The sequence below is a fragment of the Giraffa tippelskirchi genome, chromosome 4 (assembly GCF_054371585.1).
Source record: "Giraffa tippelskirchi isolate mGirTip1 chromosome 4, T2T-mGirTip1v1.2.pri, whole genome shotgun sequence".
NCBI classification, from domain to species: Eukaryota; Metazoa; Chordata; class Mammalia; order Artiodactyla; family Giraffidae; genus Giraffa; species Giraffa tippelskirchi.
Genome location: NC_137278.1, coordinates 180,274,923 through 180,296,622, shown reverse-complemented (window position 1 = coordinate 180,296,622; position 21,700 = coordinate 180,274,923). Strand labels below are relative to the sequence as shown.

At 38.7% G+C, this 21,700-nt stretch overlaps 1 protein-coding gene across 12 annotated transcripts in view; it reads left to right on the top strand.

The window, feature by feature from the left end:
* Positions 1-21,700, top strand: part of IRAG2 (inositol 1,4,5-triphosphate receptor associated 2) — a 189,644-nt gene that overhangs the window by 140,156 nt on the left and 27,788 nt on the right. For 2 of the 12 annotated variants that reach the window (XM_081483728.1, XM_081483726.1), the window contains 7 exons: positions 4,019-4,080; positions 5,181-5,261; positions 6,174-6,270; positions 8,303-8,450; positions 9,215-9,296; positions 21,345-21,391; positions 21,499-21,563. In XM_081483728.1, coding sequence (XP_081339854.1) covers positions 4,019-4,080; positions 5,181-5,261; positions 6,174-6,270; positions 8,303-8,450; positions 9,215-9,296; positions 21,345-21,391; positions 21,499-21,563 — 582 coding nt within the window. Of the gene's footprint in view, positions 1-1,127; positions 1,751-3,409; positions 3,448-4,018; positions 4,081-5,180; positions 5,262-6,173; positions 6,271-8,302; positions 8,451-9,214; positions 9,297-21,344; positions 21,392-21,498; positions 21,564-21,700 lie in introns of those variants that run through there. The other 10 variants (XM_081483733.1, XM_081483732.1, XM_081483736.1 and 7 more) reach the window with 9 other exon arrangements.

Sequence of the window (21,700 nt, the reverse complement as noted above, 5' to 3'; positions counted from 1 at the left end):
TAAACTACCTCATTCACAACTGACAAATGGGTGAAGACATGTGAGAACAATATGGACGTTTCATTCAGGTTACCTGGGCATAGAATCTGGATTGGTAGGAATAGAACTATAACCTTCAGCAGCAAAGGAAAAAACCCTCAGCTTGGCTGCTGACAGGCAGCAAGAGGCTTTCAGCTTTATTTTAAGAAAATTAAAAACAAGTGTCTGCACCTGGGCCTCCCTTGCAGAGGAGCGCCGTCCCAGTCCCGGCAGAGCTCTGCTCTGTGGCAGACTGTATTCCCGCCTGCATTTGTTTCAGCAGCCCCACAGTCTCCAAGTTCCACTTTCATGTGCATTTTCTCAGCACCCCACCAGCTCTGTGCCATTTAAAATGTCACCAGCATTTCCACTCCATTGTTTTTGTGCGTTCTAGGATTCTGGAAGTCAGCCTTTAGCCATTTTAAGTCGTCTCAGTGATCTAAGTTATCTTCCCTGGTGCTGATAACAATTGTGTTCCTTAGTGCTTGGGTTACAATGTTGCATATACATTTTTAGTGGTTTCTTCCTAGCCCTATTTATCTCATAAGCTCCATTATTTTTGTTCTTGTTATAGTTTTTATGTATTTTTAAATTTTATTTATTTTTGCCTGCACTGGGTCTTCTTACAGCACGAGGGCTTTCTCTAGTTGTGGTGAGCAGGGGGGCTACTCTCTAGTTGTGGTGCACAGGCTTCTCATTGTGGTGGCTTCTCTTTTTTGCAGAGCATGGGCTCTAAAACCCAAGCTTAGTAGTTGTGGCCCACGGGCTTTGTGGCTTTGTGGTTCGTGGATTGTTTCCAGACCACGGATCCAACCTGTGTCTCCTGCATTGGCAGGTGGATTCTTAACCACTGGACCACTAGGGAAACCTTGTTGTAGTTTCTAAATTCTTAGTTATTGCTGAGTAATTAATATATCATGAAACGTTCAGATCTTAAGTGTACTGTGGAACCAGTTTGACAAGTGCACATGGAAACACAGAACTTCAGTAACCCCAGAAACTTCCTTTGTGTTACTTCCACTTCTACCTTCACCACCACCAGAAGGAACCACTGATCTGATTTCTATCATCAGTGGGTTCTAGATGGGTTCTAGAATTTAGGCTGTTCTAGAATTGAGTTGTCGGAGAAGGCAATGGCACCCCACTCCAGTACTCTTGCCTGGAAGATCCCATGGACGGAGGAGCCTGGTAGGCTGCAGTCCATGGGGTCGCGAAGAGTTGGACACGACTGAGCGACTTCACTTTCACTTTTCACTTTCATGCATTGGAAAAGGAAATGGCAACCCACTCCAGTGTTCTTGCCTGGAGAATCCCAGGGACGAGGGAGCCTGGTGGGCTGCCGTCTATGGGGTCACACAGAGTCGGACATGACTGAAGCGACTTAGCAGCAGCAGAATTGAGTTGTATAGTATAAACTTTAGTGTGCTTCTGTCTGTCTTTCCTTTAATGTGCTTATCAACGGGATGCCTTTTCATGGTTGAGTTACATTGTTTTGTAAGAACATTGCACAATATGATTATCCTTTCTCTTATTATTGGACATCTAAATTATTTCCAGTTTTGGGTCTGTGTGTGGACCTGTGGTTTTTTTTTTTTAACCTAGGATAACTATCTAGGAGCAGAGATATTAGATCATAGTATAGCTGTAACTCTAACATCTTAAGAAACTGCGAACAGTTTTCATAGTGCTTGGAGCATTTCACACTCCTTCCAGCAGTGTATGGGAGTTCCAGGTATCTGATTTTAATTTGTTGGGTTGATTGGCCATTGTTGTATTTCTTCTTTGTGAGCTACCTAAATATTTTCCCCCTTTTCAAGTTAAGTCCCTTGTCCTTTTGTTATTGAGTTGTAGAATTTCTTTTTTTATATACTTTGAATACAAGAACTTTGACAGATATAAATGTTGTGAGTTATTTTCTTCTAGTCTGTGGTTTTCAAAGAACTTTAATATTTTTAATGCACAATTTAACAGAACATTCAGAAATGCTATGAAGTCCATAGTCCATAAATGTCAATGCTTTTTGATAACTAACATTATTATGGCTCAATATCATGGTCTTTATTTTCAACAGCCAATTAATCGCAATGTCTTAGAGCATAATCATTTAGAAAGTTGTTTTATTTCAGCTTCCTTCAAAGGCTGAATGTATCCAAGACAACTGGTCTCATCCTACATCACAGATGGCAACAGCAGGGGATACAGTGGCCATTGTTTTACTTGCTTCCATGTAAAACCTAAATGTCCTAGAGACATGGCAGGTTCAACTCCAAACACATAAAGAAGAATGCAAAGATTCATGCAAATTAAGGTCATAAGCCAGCTTGTTTTGCCTTATGAAACATATGAAAATCGTTGCTACCCATTTCACAAAACATCTGTTGAAATGAAGTTTACAGCTTGAATGTTTTGAGATTGACTGTTTCTAAAACCCAAGACTGCCTGATGGGAAAGCAGATGGGCAATTTAGACAGTCTTATACTAACTTGTTATTTCTTCTGAAACACAAACTTAATTTAGAAATTCAAAGACAGTGTATTGAGATATACAGCTTCAGAAGTATAATGTTGGAAACTGGTTAAGAGAGCAGAGCCTTACTTCGGAAAACTGATTAGGAGAACAGAGCCTTATTTCTTAATATAGTAAACACAGGGAGTTTTAAAAATTTGAATCTATACTTGAGTTCTAAGTATTCAGAATTTAATTCTTTAAAATTACTTAAATATGTTAAAATAGTTTAAAAATATATTATCCTCCTTGTGGGCCTCAAAAACACTGTCAAGCTTAGTTGAAAAATGTTAGTTTTACAAAAAAAAAAATTCATATAAAATAAATTTTACATGGGTAATTTTCCACAAATTGGAGGTTTTCAAGCTTTTTTCCATGGAAAATATTTATAATTAAATTTTATACTTTTCACATGTATTAGCATTATTTTCTATGGCTCAGAATTTCTTCAGGCTACTGAGATATAAAACTGTTGGTCTTTAAAATAAGAAACACCAGATTTCTGTGTGTTTTGGATACCAGAGTATCTGCTGTTAATTTTCCTGGCTCTTAGTGACTTTTTTTTAAGTGGCAGCTATTAATATGCCTCCATCTAGCAGAGCTTCCTACCCTCATTTAATTTTTGTTTTTAATCATCTGTGGGCTGAGAAAACAGTCAAGTTTGTGAGAATTATGTATAAATTCCGAGCCCACTATCTGAGTGAAGTATAGGACTTGCCACATGAGTAAAGGGCATGGATATCAACATCTATTTTGGTCGTTCCAATGATTTCAGCCTATTTTCTTGTTCTTGGCTACTTTTCAAAGGGTATGGATTGTCAAATAAGAAATATGTTACTATTTAACTTAAGTTAAATAGGTATTTTTCTCACTTTCATTATTTCAGAGCTGAGAATTTGGAAGTTGCCGGGAAGCAGATTTTCAGTTAAGTAGAGAGACAAATATTTTTAATTTCACAAAAGAGGATAGTGAATGGAGCACTGTCCTGTGAGTCTGATCTTAGCTCCACAAATAGCCAGTTATATCCTTCAATCCTCTGGACATCAGTGTCCTCATGGTCTCACACCTACTTTTAGGATTCTGGGGTTCTGTGGCTCTGTTTCCAGGGCTTCCTTTCCTTGTAGCTTGAGCAGAGGCTTATTAAAGAGACAATTTCCCCATGGGTAGGAGGTTGAATGGAGTGACCTCTGAGGTGTATTCCCTTTTTAACATGAATAATTCTCTGACTCACTTCTAGAAGATAATTCACTTGCATTGATCAAGGTTAATTTTAAATACTCAAGGGCAGTAATAGTTTAGTTGCTCCCACCTGTTTTGTTCTTCTGCTTTCCCGGTTTGATGAGTCTTGAGTTGAGAACATCATTCTCAAAAGCCATTGTTTTCTCTCTCCTTTCCTCAGGCCCCAGATTTAAAGCTGTTAAAAGTTTATGAAATGCATAAAGGGGGGGAGGTTTACAAATTGTCATATTAAGCTGGTTATACATTCTCTTTATAGCAACAATTCAGCCACTAAGAAAGAAGTTAATTAAAGGACAACTCCATGGCTTGCTGTTTCAGGTAAAAAGCAAACAGAAAGACCCAAACCCCTGCGATATGTGTTTACTGTGGGGAAGTTGTCCAGTTTGTGTAAGATTTCGAAGCTAAGTTATAATGTATAATAATTTTAGTCATAAAGTTAAATAACCGACTTAGAAGAAGATGCTCTGGTGAACTTTGTCCTCTCATGCATTTTTGAAAGCATTTTGCAAAACAGGAGGTAACACTCATCAGTGAGTGGTTCCTAATAATATCTTTTAGAGAGGAAGCACCTCAGAATTTACTGTATCTATTAGCAAAGGGACAGTTTTCTAAGCTTCGTCACCTCTCTTCTGAGACTCTTAAGTAGGCTTTGGTGGTTGTTGTCTCTCTTCTTTCCTGTTTGAACAAAGCTCTCAACTCCTTTCTGTCTGGATATCTCAGGATATCCATGGTGGAGTTAAATGTGTTTCTTTCCCTTATGGCACTTGGTGAATTTCTCCTTTCTGTTCATAAACGAAGAACATAAGGAACAGCAAGATTGGCGCTGGAGGGAAAGGGCTGAGGAGGAAAGAGAGAAGGGTGACATTTGCATGTATCTGTTCCCAGGGCAAAATGCAGGAACATCTGTTTAAGCAGAAGAAAAATTCATGTCAGAGGTTAAGCTAGGCAGAGTGCCTAAGAAGCCCCTCACAATAAGTTGAACAGGAAAAATATCCATATCTAAATGTGCTTTAATCATCTCAAGAACACCAGTTTTCTATTATAATGCAACTGATAGATATGTATCTACCTCTTTGAGGAATGTCACAGTTTTATTGCTATAAAATTTTCACAGACACTGTTTTCACTACTCTGAGTTATGCCTCCAACAAGCTTCTTTGGCCTCTGCCTGAAGATTTCAATGACAAAGCCATTTAGTTTCCTGTTACTGATCCTTGAATTTCATTCCTAGAATAAGTAATGGGGAAAATGCAATGAGAAGCTTACCATTATAAACTTGTTCCCTTAATGTAAAATACAAGATGAATAAATAGTCTATTTTCTCCCCCTCAGTTAACATCACATCTTTAACGTGTTTTGTATCTGTGACTCTTCCATCATCCTATTTTTGAATACACTCTACCGTTTTCTCATGACAGAGCTGTTTAGATGAAGAATTTCCTCACTGTGATCCCTTGTCCTGCACAGAAGGAATTCATCAATTTCTCCAGGAACAGCTGGTAAGTTTCAGCTTTTTGAAACTATTTAAGTGCCAGTTGTCAACCTACTGTGCATGTATTAGTAAGTTAGAACTCTATACTAATTTTCTTGAGAGATTATCAGGTGAAGCAAGATACCTATTTTCTTTTCTTTTTTAAGACTTGAATCCCTGATTTTACTTTTTATTTAAGATCCATTTGTTATTTATTTTTGGCTGTGCTGGGTCTTCATTGCTGTGTGTAGGCTTTCTCTGGTTGCGGCGAGCAGGGGAACAGGTATTATTCTTCACTGAGACGTACAGGCTTCTCACTGTGGTAGCTTCCCTTGTGGCTTCCTTCAGGCTCGAGGTACTAGGTCGTCAGTAGTGTGGCTCCGGAGCTGGAGTGCTGACTCGGTAGTTGTGGTGCATGGGCTAAGTTGCTCTGTTGCATGTGGGATCTTCCCAGATCAGGAATTGAACCTGTCTCTCCTGCTTTAGCAGTCGGAGTCTTAACCACTAGACCACCAGGGAAGCCCTATTTTTTTTTCTTTATTATGTGCACACACACAATTCTGATAGGTCCTGGGAAATGGTACTATTTAAAACTTTTTGATTATAGTATCGTAAAGAAGAATTATATAACCAAACTTGCCCCTCATATTTCTTTCCCCCAAACCTTTGTTTATATGAAAGTGTTTATTATTGGGAATTGGTGTTATCATTCTATTAAATTATTGAAGAGTAATTTTTAATAAGTATTACATTTTACTCATAAGGTATACCTCTCAATTCAGAGCATGAAAGTTTTGTTACTTTGGTATCATTTATTTCCTTCTTGATCGCTCTTGTGGGACGACAGTGATATTCTTTCTAATTCTGGAGATGAAGAGAGTAGATTATGAAATATGTTACAGCCCTTTGGAAAGCTAATAGTACTTGATTTTTTGTTCAGAAGCAGCATTGCCATAAAAGATATAGTGGTCCAGAAGCAAGAATACATCAGCTACCCTTGGCCTTCAAATACACATGCTGGTACACACCTCTGCTGGGTAAGCATGGATGGCCCCTCTCCTATACCCTGTTAGACATTGATGGAGGTGGGGTTTTTTCTGAAAGGGAAAATAATCAGTTATTGGGAAGATCGCCTGGAAACAGGAATGGCAACCCACTCCAGTATTCTTGCCTGGGAAAGCTCATGGATAGAGGAGCCTGGTGGGCTACAGTCCATGGGATCTCAGAGAGTTGGACATGACTTAGTGACTAAACAACAACAACAATATATAGCAAAGGTTGTTGAAAGCTTATATGTTTATCCCTGAATTCAGTCCGTCAAATTATATTTGAGTACCTACTCTGTGTAAGGTGCTGTATTATATATTAACATAATAAAGAGTAATCCCTAAAATAGCTCACAGATTATGAAAGGAAGTAAGACTTGGGGTCAGAGAAGGCTCTGTAGAAGAAATGAGTGTTTAACTGGACACTGAAAGACAAGTTGCATTTGGAAGAGCAAAAAGCATGGGAAAAAGTATTCCAATGGAGAAAATAACATGAGTGGGGGGAAAAGAAGAATGCAAAGCTGTAAGAGAAGAGTTCAAGCTGGAAAAGTCACTTTGGAAATAAGAGGACTTGGGTCAGGGTACAGTAGAATGTAAGTTTGGAGCAGGTTCATATCAATGCCAGGCTAAGGAAAATGAACCTTATCTTAGGAGATGCTCAAAACTGGGGCATCTCATCACAACACAGATGTGTTTTGAAAGTAAAAGTTAATGGTTGGTTCTGAAAGGATAAAAGAAATGGGATGATAAAATAACTTTAAGAAGGAATAAAAAGTAAGTAGAGTGGTTTGTGGATCATTTCAACTAGAAAAGGGAAAACTGCTGCCACAACTAACAAGTGAGTAGTTCGTGTAGGACAATAGATGAGCACTTGCTTTCTATGGATGATGTTACCCACACAAGCTCAGTGATCATAACAAGGGCACTGAAGGAGAGCCCCCTATGTGCCAGGCACAGGTCTCTGCTCTGAACATACCTCTTAATTCCTTTCAGTTCAGCTCAGTTCAGTTCAGTCACTCAGTCGTGTCCGACTCTTTGCGACCCCATGAATCGCAGCACACCAGGCCTCCCTGTCCCTCACTAACTCCCGGAGTCTACCCAAACCCTTCCTTTTATCCTCACTATATCCCTGTGAGGTGGATGCTAATGTAATTGCCATTGTAAAAATAAGGAAACAGGAACAGTGAGTTAGGAATTTGCCTCAGGTCACGTGGCACTTCGTGTGTAAGTAAACTGGAGCTCAGAGTGGGTTAGTTATTTATCTGAGATCACAAAATTGTACATGGCAGAGTCAGGCTTTGAATAGAAAATTGTGACTGATTCCAAAGTCTATGTTTTTTCTATTAAATTCTGCTGCTTCTTGTACTCAGAAAAACATAACAAGACAGTTTCTACACCCAGAAAAAATTGTCATCCTATTTTCTGCACTCTTTAATGGACAGGGATGTCTGCTGGGCTGCAGTCCATGTGGTCTCTAAGAGTCGGACCCAACTTAGCAGCTGAACAACAAAAACAAAGACAATGTTGAACTATTTTCTCTTCAGCAGTTGGTAAACTGTTTCTGTAAAGAGCCAGATAGTAAATATTTGAGGTTTTGCAGGCTATATGGTTTCTGCAACAACTACTCAGCTTTGCTATTGTAGCACACAAGCAACCTTGGATGATGCTGGATGAATGGGTGTGGCTATGTCCCAATAAAACTTTATTTATAAAAACAAGTGGCTGGCTGGATTTTGCATGTGACAGCAAGTTGTTATTGAAACCTCTAGTTGCTTACTAGGCAAGGGTTTCTGTTTCCCCTCCTCCACCCTCACTCCTACTTGAAAAAAGAAAGGCATGAAAACTTAGGGGATGGGGGATTATGTTAAAATATTAATAAAACTGAATTGATTTTTGCTGTCTCAGAAATGGTCTCATCTCCAAAGAGGGAATTTTTAGAGAGTCCCTCCAAAGATTTTGAATTTTGTGGCATCTGCATTTGAACCATTAATTTCTATTTTTATTTTTTCCTCTTCTAATGCAGATGCCTTGCATCTGGATAGTTTTATAGCAGTTCCAAGACTAGAATTGACACCTTTCTCATGTGTGGCCAACCTAATCCATGCTTCACATGAAAGGCCCAGATATGAAGAAATAGAGGATGGTGCTTTGGCTGTGACTGAAAGACACAAGTAAGCTAAAAGGACAGACTATACTTATTCTGCTTTTCGGGGGTGGCCTCTTTTCCATTGCCTACCCTTTTAATCAGTTAGATTTTCATATCCTCAGATTGTAACACCTTTATCGTGGAATTTTTATTATGTAACTTGCCTAACTTTCTGAAAATTGATAATTTAAAACAAAGATACCTCTATAGTTTGCTCCATAGCTCTTTTGAATTTCATAATATCCATCCTAAAGTGTAAAAGATGAATTAGGCTATTTAAAATGTTTCCCAGCTTTTAGGAATATATTATGTACTGCTAAGGTAACTTATTCTGCTAGGTTTTGATCATAATTCTATTCCTTCACACTCCAGGTGAACAAGTCTTTGAGAATCTGCCCCTGTGCTCCTCTTCCCACACCCAAAGCTCCTCTGAGTTCACTCAACTTTCTAAGTACACAGATTGATCTTCCTTAGGAAAAGTTCAGAAAAATCAGTGGAATCTGTGAGCACTGTCTACTCCACTGAAATTTCCCATCTGTACCAAGGGGACAGGAAGCAAGACTTTGAATTGCAAATACTTCATTTTCATTTGGGGCTGGATTCTGTATGGTTATAACCTCTCTCTGATGAAGCCTGGAGCTCTCTTTCATCATGTCGCACTGAAGGCATGAACTTAATTAGAAATTTGGTAAAATTGGGGTGGGGAAGGGAAACTACATGATAGATTAGTATCTGCTAAAATTTGCAATGTTTCCACTTGTAGTAAGGAACTTTACTTTGTGTTGTCAGGTGCCCTGGCCCTTCAGCTGGTCCCCACCCAGGAACAGATCTTTCAGGTTGCATCAGGATGAATAATGACCTAAGTATGGAAGTGAGTACTGGTCTATATTTCAGCTTCATTTTTTAGCTCTACCATATCCTGATCCTCTTCCATGGGTATTCTTTTTTTTTTTTTTTTAATTATTATAGACATAAATATTATAGACTCTTTCAAGTACGAGTCTTATACCACAAAATTCAGATGCATGAGAAATGTCTGTCTACCTTTAATGGCATATGGGTGGAGCTTTCTACCCTCTTCTATAGTATAAGCTCAAGAAAATATAAGCAAAAGGATATTTTCATGAAGTGTGCTGAACTTTTTGTTTGAGAGGTGGAGTTTGGGACTTAAATTCTCTATTAACTGCAAGAAGTCTCAGGTCTCATTGACTCTCTAAGAATTGAGGTCAAGGCTAGATAATCTTTGAGGTGTTGTACTTTGTTGTACAAAGTAAGGCAATGCCCAAGGAACACTCATTGCCTCAGTTAGGTGCTCATAGTACTTCTTCTGTTCTAACTAGCTGACAAAGTAAAAATGTGAACATGATAGTCACTCAGTGATGTCTGACTCTTTGTGACTCCGTGGACTGTAGCCTGCCAAGTTCCTCTGTCCATGGAATTTTCCAGGCAAGAATACTGGAGTGAGTAGACATTTCCTTCTCCAGAGGATTTTCCCAGCCTCGAACCTGAGTCTCCTGCATTGTAGACAGATTCTTTATCGTCTGTCACCAGGGAAGCCCCAAGTCCCTGAAGGCACTTAGGCAAATACCCCAGGTCATGGAGATGTGTCTGAAGCACCTTCCTCGGTCAGCAGTCCGAGCCTGAGGCAACATGACCTTCTCAATCAAACGGAATAGACTGTTCTGTTTCAGAATCTGAAAATCCATCACTCTTCCTTTTTTTTAAAGATTTATTGTGATATATTTCTCATATCAAACAGTTCATCAATTAAAATTATTCAATTAAATGTTTTTAAAAATATTCAGAGTTGTGCAACCATCACCACAATCAACTCTCAAACATTTTGATGCTCCTAGAAGCAAGCCTCAAACCTATTAGGAATCTATTCCTATCCCCGACCCTTACCCCCACTCCCACTCTGCCCTGCTCTCGGCAGCCACTAATCTACTTTCTGCCTCTATAGATTTACCTGTTCTGGCTATCTCATATGAACGGAATAATACAATACATGCCTTCTTGTGACTAGCTTCTCTCACTTAGTATAATGTTTTTAAGGCTCATCCATGTTGTAGCATGTTATCAACACTTCCTTTTTATGACCACATATTTCACTGTATGAATATGCTACGTGTTGTTTATCCATTCACCATTGATAAGAGCATGAGTCATATCTACTTTTTATCATGAACAACATCACTATAAACGTCAATGTAAAACATTTTGTGTAAATATATGTTTTCAGTTCTTTTGAGTATACATCTGCTGTGGCGTGTGTGCTCAGTCATGTCCGACTCTTTGTGACCCCATGGACTATAGTCCACCAGGCTCCTCTGTCCGTGAAATTTTCCAGGGAAGAATACTGGAGTGAGTTGCCATTCCTGCTCTAGGGGGTCTTCCCAATCCAGGGATTCAACCTGTGTTTCTTGCATCTCCTGCATTGGCAGGCAGGTTCTTTACCACTGTGCCACCTGGAGTACCCCATATATCTACGAGTGGAATTATTGTACCATATGGGCTTCCCTGGTGGCTCAGAAGGTAAAGAATCTGCCTGCAACATGGGAGACCAGGCTTCGATCCGTGGGTTAGGAAGATCCCCTGGAGGAGAGCATGGCAACACACTCCAATATTCTTGCCTAGAGAATCCCCATGGACAGAGGAGCCTGGCGGGCTACAGTCCCTGGGATCACAAAGAGTCAGACACCGCTGAGCGACTAAGCACAGCACATGGTCACTCTATGTTTAACACTTTGAGGAACTGCAAAGCAGATTTCCAAAGCAGCTACGCCATTTTACATTCTCACCAACAGTGTATGAAGATTTCAATTTCTCTATATCCTGATCAATGCTTGTCTATCTTTTTTTCTTAGTTTACTTAGAAAATGTTTTTATCTTATACTAGAACACAGTTGATTTAAAATGTGTTAGTTTCAGGTGTATAGCAAAGTGATTCAGTTATACATATACATGTATCTTTTTTTTTTTGTCTATCTTTTTGATTATAGGTATCAGTGGATACGAAGTGGTATCTGATTGTGGTTTTCATATGCATTTCCTTAATGACAAATGATGTTGAACATCTTTTCATGTACTCATTGGCCATATGTATATCTTCTTTAGAGATATGTCAACAGATCTTTTTTGCCCATTTAAAAAAATGAGTTTGTTTTTTAATTGAGTTATACGAGTTGTTCTTATTCTCCCTTTTAACTGTGTGTATCTGACATTTTTCTGTCCCTTAGTACCCCATCCTATTAAGTAGTTAAGAGAAGGAAAGAAAAAGGAAATGAATCTGTTTTGCTATTACTTTGCAGTTCTTCTAAAGTTTTAATAAAGGAAGTTGAACTTGGAAGCTTACAGGATGTCTGGTTATTAGTAATTTCCCTTTTATCTGGTATTGATTTCACCACCAAGGTGGAAGGAACGAACATTAGTTGTGTACCAGGTATACAACTGTAGGAAAGCATTTCTATATACATATTACTAATTTTGTCTACAACTTTGAATGGTATTCTCTGCTTCTACCATCAAGGCAAGTGAAATTCAGAGAGATTAAATAACTTAACCAGAATCACTTAACTAGTAAGAAGCAAACCTGGGCTGCAAATTCAGGTTTGTCAAGCTTCAAGGATTAACCGCTTCTTAGAACTCCTCTTATACAACATTGAATTTAGACATTTCAATCATGATGATTACTCATAGTTACTTTGAAAGTAGTTTTTTGGCTGAGAAACAAATGTGCTTCCTTATGTATCAAAAAAGGAGCTCCTAATCCATTCTTATTAGAATGTGTGACCAAATTATTTTGTCTTTTTATGTATTTATTTACCATCAGGTGTTAGTTGTGTTACATGGGATCTTTCATTGCGGCAAGTGGATTGTGGCATGCGGGCTCAGTAATTGCAGTAGGTGGGCTTAGTTGCCCCATGGCATATGGGATCTTAGTTCCCCGACCAGGGATGGAACCTGCGTCCCCTGCATTGGAAAGCAGATTCTTAACCACAGGACTAGCAGGGAAGTCCCAGTTATTTTGTCTTGACACCCATGAAGAAATAGGAGCTAACAGACATCACAGGTCAAATGCTCCTGGGGAAATATAGAGATTCCCTGAAGGTTTTTCTGCTGCCTCTAAGCCATTTCTTCCACGGGCCCAGGAACTAGTCTGTCAGGTGCACACTGTGGCTATTCTCAACTATTTCCACCATTTCCCTTTCCATCTGCTTCACTGAAGAAGCCTTGCCGCCTGTTCACTCCCTCATGCCTCTCCCCTGAGCAAATCCCCACCCTCTACCCTCTCATGCCCTCCCACACCCATCTCTTAAACAAATACAATGCTCTTCTTAGACAGTGCTTGTCAAAGCATTCTCATTAATAAGAATTAAAATTAAATATGAGATTAAAATTACAAAGCCTATCATCCATGTTTATCCCAGTGACCCACAAATCATTGTTTCCTTAACTCTTCAGCTTCAAACTTTCAGAATTTCATCACTCTTGAGGGCCTTCATAACAAGCAACTTGCCCTGGTATTCAAGCTTTTCTCTAATCTGGCTGCAGTCTTAATTTTCCACCCTTTTCTCACCCCTGCCTTATAGTTGTCCCTAAATGTCAGCCGAGCCACGTGGTCTGCATTGTTGGAATATAGCACACAAGGTTGTTTATGCTGTTTTCTCTGCCCCAAACTTTGCTTTCAATTCTCCATTTATTAAATTCGATGTGACTGTCAAGGCCCATTCCAAAAACTTTTCTTGTGATAGTGAGAAATATTTGCAGTCAAGCATCTCTAGTCCTTTATCTTCTTTTTTTAAAAGATTTTTTTAATGTGGACAATTTTTAAAGTCTTTATTGAGCTTTGTTATTTTGTCACAGTATTGCTTCTGTTTTATGTTTTGGGTTGTTTTTTTTTTTTTTTGGTCCTGAGGCATGTGGGATCTTAGCTCTCCAACACCCTGCACTGGACTGCCCAAGGAAGACCTCTTTAGTCCTTCTTGAGATCGAAATCAGTATGAATTAGAAGTTGAGAGATGAGGATTTTCCCTGCTTCTCCCTCTCTGCAATTGTGGAAAAATCTTGTCATTCAGACCTCAGTTTCTTCATTTCTCAACTATCCCACTTGGGGAAAAATAAATTCAACCTTTTCTTTTAGACCCCAGTAACTGTGCACCTCTTGTCTGTATTTTTGGTTACATTGTAGTTCTTTGTTTTCTTATGTGTTTTCCTATCTCAGATTATTAGCTTGGTATAGAATGCCTTTGGTCATTAACCAGTGTACACCTAGCATCCTGAATAGATTTGGTATATGGTAGCTATCCTATTAATATTTGGTGAATGCCTGTTTACTTCTTTATTTTTGTATCCCCTATAGGGTTTATTTAAAACACTGAGAGTGAGCACCCAGTGAAGTTGTTGAACTGACAGTCTTGCCCTATTGCTTTCTGACTGGTGTTCCTGAGAACTGGAGATTTACTTTTTATTCCTCTCCTGTATTCATAGAGATAGCCTCTTTTGCAGAAAGCACAGCATGAGATAAGAGTGAGCATCAGTATTCACAGGAGGATTTTTGGGTGAGCAGAGAACTCTAGCAAGATTAACGTCTCAAGAAGAACATCTCTTGGTAAAATAATTTGCCAGTTTGGGACATTCTTGGGAAGAACAGAGCTACTTTACAGACTCAGTAAAATCTATTTATTTGGAATATTTTAAAGAGGAAAAAAAAGAAATAAATAATTTCCAGTCCTTGTCTTTTAGAGACTCAGACTAAAATATTTATGAGAGAAATTTTTACAGTACCTGAGTCATACTTCAAAACAATGCCAGGGTAGTTTTAGTGGGTGACAGTGTCGATGAAACAAGATGGGCCGAGGGTTGATAATTGTTGAATCTGCAAAATAGGTACACGAGGGTGGTTGTTCTATTCTGTCTACTTTTGTGTTTATTTGAAATAAAATATTCAATTGGAATTTTTGGCCACATAGCATAGGCTTTGGAATTAAGCAGGTGTGGTTTTAAGCTGGCTCTGTTACTTATTATCTGTGTGACCTTGAACAAGTGGCTCAACCTCTTTCAGTGTGCTTGTGTCCCTTGTAAAACAGAGATATTATTTTGCAGAGTTCTTCTGAGAATTCAAATACGTACACATACATACAGTACGCATAAACACACACATATATATATCTGCACGTACATATACATATATTATGCATATACACATACCTATATATATATATCTGCAACTGTTAAGTTCTGGTCTAACCTGTCCATGGAAACAAACCAGTTTGTTTAGAGAAACAAACTGTTCATATCTAGAGAAAAGACAAATCTCAGTGCTCTGTCTCCTCACTTGCTGATGAATAGGAAGCTCTTTTTGTTTCATGAGGTCAACATGAAACAAAAGAACATTTGTTTTTCCAAAATTCTATGTTGATGCCTGGGTAAAGAATCTGCCTGCAATACAGGAGACCCTGGTTTGATCCCTGGGTCAGGAAGATCTCCTGGAGAAGGAAATGACAACCCACTCCAGTATTCTTGCCTGGAGAATTCCATAGACAGAGCAGCCTGGCGGGCCACAGTCCAAGGGGTCGCAAAGAGTCGTACACGACTGAGCAACTAACCCTTTCATACTGATGCCTACCAGCATATCCCAATGTCCTTCTGACCTCACCAACCAGTCGGTCCCAGGGAAAAGCACTTCACCTCCTGAGAGATTGTTGGAGAAGGCAGGTGGCTTCACCACTCCCATCTCTGCCGTCCTTTCTGTTTGCTGTCCTCACTGGCCACAGGCCCCGCCTGCTCCACTGCTGACCTCCTCAGAAAACTGTGTCTGGGCTTCTGGTGATCTCCTCACCCTGGTCAGTGGGGAGAAATCTCTCCCTTCTTCTTTCAGCACTTTAAGGATCCTACTGTAGTGTCGGGTGGACTGCTTGTGACTTAGTCATTGAAATTATCCTCTGCTTTTCAAGACAAATGGATAATCCAGCAGTGCTACATGATAGTTCAGTCTCCCATCGAGTTGATTCTTACTGCTCTCTTCCATAGCTAGATCTAGCTGTTTATTTGGTACAACTTTCTCCATTCTTCCTCATTCTCGGCAATTTCTATTTCTCTCAGGGCTAGGTTGTCTCTCCTTATAATCTGTCTTTCTTTCCTTATTCACTGCTCCCACCACTGAGTCTGAATAGCAACCAAAGGATTTCTGGGCCTTTGCAAAACTACATTCATGATTAGGTACCTATGTGTGTCCCCAAACACTCCAAGAATTAAGATGCTTCATGAAAATCCTAGGACATCCCTGGTAGTCCAGTGGTTAGGACTCCACCTTACTACTTTAGGGTGTTGCAGCTTCAATCCCTGGTCAGGAAACTAAGATCCTGCATGCCATGTAGTATGACCAGAAAAATTTGGGGGGAGCTTCCCAGGTGGTTCTAGTGGTAAAAAAAAAAAAAAGTCCATCAATGCAGGAGATGTAACAGATGAGGGTGCGATCCCTGGGTTGGGAAGATCCCCTGGAGGAGGCATGGCAACCCACTCCAGTATTCTTGCCTGGAGAATCCCATGGACAGAGGAAACTGGTGAGCTACAGTCCACAGGGTCAAAAAGAGTCAAACATGACTGAAAAGACTTAGCACCATGAAAATTCTATGACAATGAAACAGATTCTCCCCTCTACCTACCTGAGTCTTAGATTTTATCTCAACAAGACTCTTTATAACATATTAAAGTACCTGGTTCATAGTAAACACTCAGGAAATAGCAACTGTAACTATCACCCAAAATCAGGATTATCAATAGCATGAAGCTCAGAGGATATAAGTTAAAGGATATGAAGATGAATTTTTGTTTTCCATTTGACTGTTAAACAAAAAAAAAGTATACAGTAAATATTAAGCGTTTTGCTATCCCTTTGAAGTCTCCTTCATGTAATTACATGTTTTTGCCTCAGATGTACTATCACTAGAAAAGGGTGATTTATGAGGCAAAGTACAGAATCCATTTAAAAATATCTCAGATTTTCTGGCCATTGTCTGTCCTGTTCTCTCAAGCTGTGCGTGGGTGCAGCTTTAATAACCTTGGAGAATAAATAACATTGCCAGTTGCAAAATTGGAACATGTAGAAATTGGCTGATAACTATATTAAAATGAACCTCGAAGTGGTGGGTGTGTCCTGTAGGTCTGAAGGTGTGGTGTCCTTTTAGTTAGAACCTGGGGGGAAAAAAAAAACAACTTGTGAAGAAATTTAGTTTTATTTAGGTTACAGCAGTTATAATCTATTGACATTCAATTGTACATTCTTTTCTTTCTAGAAGATTGAAACCTTGACTCCAAGTCAAGGGCATTTTTTTTTTTAAGTTAGAATGAAATAAGTCTATATCGACTCCTTTCAATTTTTTTTCTCAGAAAATCATATTAATTTACTTGAGTAGTGTCAGTTGTCTAAAATGGATCTAAAAGTAAAAGTTACATTTGTAACATGAATGTTTCTTAGTGGAAGGGTTTTTGATCATAAAAATCTATGGGTAAAATAGCATTTCATCTGAAAGGGTAACCCTGGAAGATTATCTAGGCCTATTAATTGCCCTTACTGATATTGATAGTGCTTCCCTGGCGACTCAGAGGGTAAAGAACCTGCCTTCAATGAAGGAGACTGGAGTTTGATCCCTGGGTTGGGAAGATCCCTGGAGAAGGGAATGGCTAGCCTCTCCAATATTGTTGCCTGGAGAATTCCATGGACAGAGGAGCCTGATGGGCTACAGTCCATGGGTTGGCAAAGAGTCAGACACGATTGAGCAACTAACACTTTCACTTCACTTTCAATATCTTAGAAGCTATTTCTTCATATTTTCTAACTGAATATTAAAATAATGCTGCTGTATATATGTGAGAAAGCTGAAGTGAGGGGGGGAATGTGTGTGTGAGTGTGTGTGAGTGTGTGTCTTGCATTTGCTGACCCAGCCCGTGGGAGAATATCTCGCTTTGTTCCGTAACTACGTTGGCTACCCCACCCTTACCCTACATGAGACTTTTACTGTCAAAAGCAAATGGGCTGCACCACAGATTTTCATGTAAATGTTATGCAGGTTCCTATTTGAATGGCTTGAACAGGAAGAACATGCTTCCTGCTCTAGGCTGTCAGCATGTGTTAGACTCATTGATGTGAGGCAATCTTGTGCTGTAAGTAAGTCTCTCTCTTCTGAACTTTCTCTTTCTTGCATTTAGACAGTTTCTTGATTTTCCTTGGTTTTAAGATATATCCAGTAAATTATCTTTTTTTATAATCTGTCTAGATCCTGCAGTTGTTGTGTGTGTTAGGTTCTCCTGTGGGCTCAGGAAACTGGATTGAATAGGGGCGCCTTTTGAAACTGGAAGAAAAGAGCATAATTGTAGAAAGTGTTTGCTGAGTTATTTTTCACCCCCCAGTTCACACACACAGACACCCTGAGGGGCTTTATCTCCAACTTTCATTAACTATAACTCTAAATTTGGAAAAATAAAAATCTCCTTCTTTTGTCTGGCTCTTCTTCTAAGGAGGAAAAAATGTTAGCTGAATATATGAAAATCTAGGATTGAGGTATGTTGTGTATGTTAGGCTGTTTTTTTGATCAGTGAGATTCATAATGATTCATGAGTTGGGACTAATATCCAGTAATATCCAATATCTTTGCAACAGAACAATGTAGTAATGTATGGCTACTAAACACATAATGTTTATCCAAAATCACAGAATTGTTACTTACTTAATCAATAAATATTTTATGTTTACCAGTTTCACGTATAAAAATTAGGATGGAAGAAGGGCTTTACACAGAGCATTATGACAGATGAGACTCATTTTTAACATAATGTATTTTTGCTGTACTTATTATTTTGATTTTAAATAATAATTAGAATTTTTAGAAAAAAATTATAGAAATAATGTTTTCTCTTTCCTTTAATATTGGAAGTCAGTTTAATTCAATAGAAAATAGCTGCATTCTCTTTCACACCTCTTAAATTCAAATATAAGGTTTCATGTCTGATTGGTATAGAAAGGAATTTTTTTGACAAAATTAGGTTTTTAGTTAGTGCAGTATAATTATTGCATATATTATTATTATTATTTATAACACAGTAATAAGTGTTATTTCAAGTCACATATAATAATAGATTTCTATGTTATGAAGTGTTAAATGGGCCTGATTTTTTTTTTTTATTATTAAGGACTCAATGCTCATTGATTTTTATGGAGGATACTCAATGAAACTGAAGAACATTTAATTTTTTCCTATTTTACAGCTTCATTTTTTTACATATGTATTGGTAGATAGTTAAATAAGCATATAATAATTACTAGTACAATATATTTAAATATCTCGAGGACAGAGCCAATATCATTTAACTACCAATGGCATATAAGGTATAATTTCTCTTCAAAATTTAATGCACATATTTTCCCTCTCTGTTCTGTGCATACTTTCCTCTATGCAATGCTGCTTATAATTTATGAAGTATTTGTTCTGCATATTTGTCTTTTTGACTGGCCTATGAGCTTCTCTGGGACAAAGACTGTGTTTCTGGTCTCTTTCAGGCTTTTGGTTTTGTGCCAGAAACAACTGTTTCTGGCACAAACTAGGCCTTTGTTGAAAGTTGTTGAGTTAAACTGGTGCCACAAGGGACTTCAGTCACATATAGTCTGACACAAAGACGTTTAAAGCAGGGACAAAATGAAATAAAAGAGAAGATTGCCCAATATTTACATATACAAGTTGCTGTTATTATTGTTCAGTCACTAGTGTGTCCCACTTTTTGCGACCCCATGGACTGCAGCACCCCAGGCTTCCCTGTCCTTCACTATCTCCCGGAGTTTGCCCAAACTCACGTCCACTGAGTCAGTGATGTGATTCAACCATCTCATCCTCTGTCACCCCCTTCTTCTCCTGCCTTCAGTCTTCCCCAGCATCAGGGGGTTAGGTGTAAATTCTTGCTGTGCAGGTTTGATTGTCGAGTTTTCTTAACATTTGAGGTGAACATTTTGAAAGTTAATATTCAAATCATTTATCAGTCAAAGACAACCAATGGAAAGTCTTTGCCTCTCCAATAGCCTTAGGAGACAGTTCTGTTTACAATGAACAGGACACTATATTTAGTCTGATTGTTCAGACAGTTTAGAGACTGACACTACCATTCTGAACACTCCTGGGAAATTACTTTACTCATTGGCTTTACTTTCCTCACCTTAAATAAGTAATTTTTTTGTTTTCACTAAAATCTATTGAATAAGGTTGTGGAGTAAATTAAATGCTGCTGCTGCTGCTAAGTCGCGTCAGTCGTGTCCGACTCTGTGCGACCCCATAGACGGCAGCCCACCAGGCTCCTCCGTCCCTGGGATTCTCCAGGCAAGAATACTGGAGTGGGTTGCCATTTCCTCCTCCAGTGCATTAAAGTGAAAAGTGAAAGTGAAGTCTCTCAGTCGTGTCCGACTCTTCGCGACCCCATGGGCTGCAGCCTACCAGGCTCCTCCATCCATGGGGTTTCCCAGGCAAGAGTACTGGAGTGGGGTAAATTAAATGAGATGGTATATAAAAGGGCTTAATGAATTGTAGTGGGCTGTACAGATGTAAGCTACTGTTTTTTGTATTGGATAACTATATATTCAGCAAACTCTTGCCGAACCTTTACCTTTCTGTGAAGTCAGTATTACCTTGGATAGATTCTCAATATGGTATATGATATACAGCAGCCCTCTGTTGAAAGCTATTGTATGTTGTGACACCTAATGAGAAGTTCTATGTTTGATTATGGAAATTTAAATATCTTTATTTTTACATTGTCTGTGCAGATTTTGGATATGTCCAAGTGATTTCAGTTTTAATTTATTAAATTCTTATTTATTTTCCTAAATAAATCAAATAATATTAAAATATATTTATTAGTAAACTTTTTATTAAAGAGGAACGTGTGCTCCCCCTGTATTTTTTGAAAGAGAATAAGTGAATCTAGGGCTTCCCAGGTAGCTCAGTGGTAAAGAATCTGCCTGCCAAGCAGAGCATGCGGGCTCGATCCCTAAGTTGGGAACATCCCCTGGAGAAGGAAATGGCTACCCACTACAATATTCTTGTCTGGGAAATTGCAAGGACAGAGGAGCCTGGCGGGATATAGTCCATGGGGTTGCAAAGAGTTGGACATGACTTAGGGACTAAATAACAACAGCATAAAGTGAATCTATATTCCCACTGCTTTTTTTTTTTTTTTGAAAGAGAATGAGTAAACTTAATCTCCTCAAGTTCCCTCCGAACTAGGAACTCGACGGAGATTACGAAGCTCAAATGAGACTTTCAAATACTTGCCCTGGCAGACTGGGACCACAGTTTTTTTGGGGGTGGGTGGGTGGGGAGGAACCACAATTTTGTGAAAGCTCTTTTTGAGCCCCAAGTAAGAGGAGCTGACATAGATGTAATCCCTCAGAACTTTGAGACTTGGATAAACTTTAAGACTTGGATAAACTTTAAATGTATTATGGATCTTGCTAGAAAATTGAGAACCATTTTTAAATCAACAGGTCAAAAGTTTTAGGTTGAGTAATAGTTCCATAAATAGAAATGTTGTTTCATGCCCACCTAGTTCTATTTAAAGAAAACTTAAGTTCATGATAGAAACTCTGTCTGCCCTTTAAGATTAGAATTTGTTTTGCCCAAGAATTTATATTTTCTTTGAATATTGGACTTGTAAGTATAGTTAAAATTGGACTTTTTTTGAAAGTACAGCTTTGAGTAAGTATGTATATCCATCTGCCCTATAGCATCACATTCCCATATCCTCTCCAAAAGAGCAAAGCAAATATGGGTTCATTTAAAACTGTATGAAAATATTTGCTTAACACAACCTATCTGGAATGGAAAATGTCAAATTGTTAAACTTATTTCTCTCTCTTTCTTTTTTTTCCTTCAAGGAGAATGGTGTTGAATACTTGTGTTCTGAGAGCCAGCCCCAATCCAGGTTTGCCTGTTTGTTTCTGTGTGTGAATTTGGATGCATATTCCGTAATTTCTAAGAGAATTCTTTGGACCCAACATTCCAAAAATACTACTTCTACTCTTTTGACAGGGAATATTCCATCCTACCATCTCCTGGTCACACTTCATCCACAGAGAGTGCTGTAACTTCAAGTGGTAAGTAGATTAGAAAAGATATAAAAATAAAACTGTTAGTCTGCTATATTGAAAATGGATAACCAACAAGGACCTCCTGGATAGTGCATGGAACTCTGCTCAATGTTTTGTGCCAGCCTGGATGGGAGCGAGGTTTT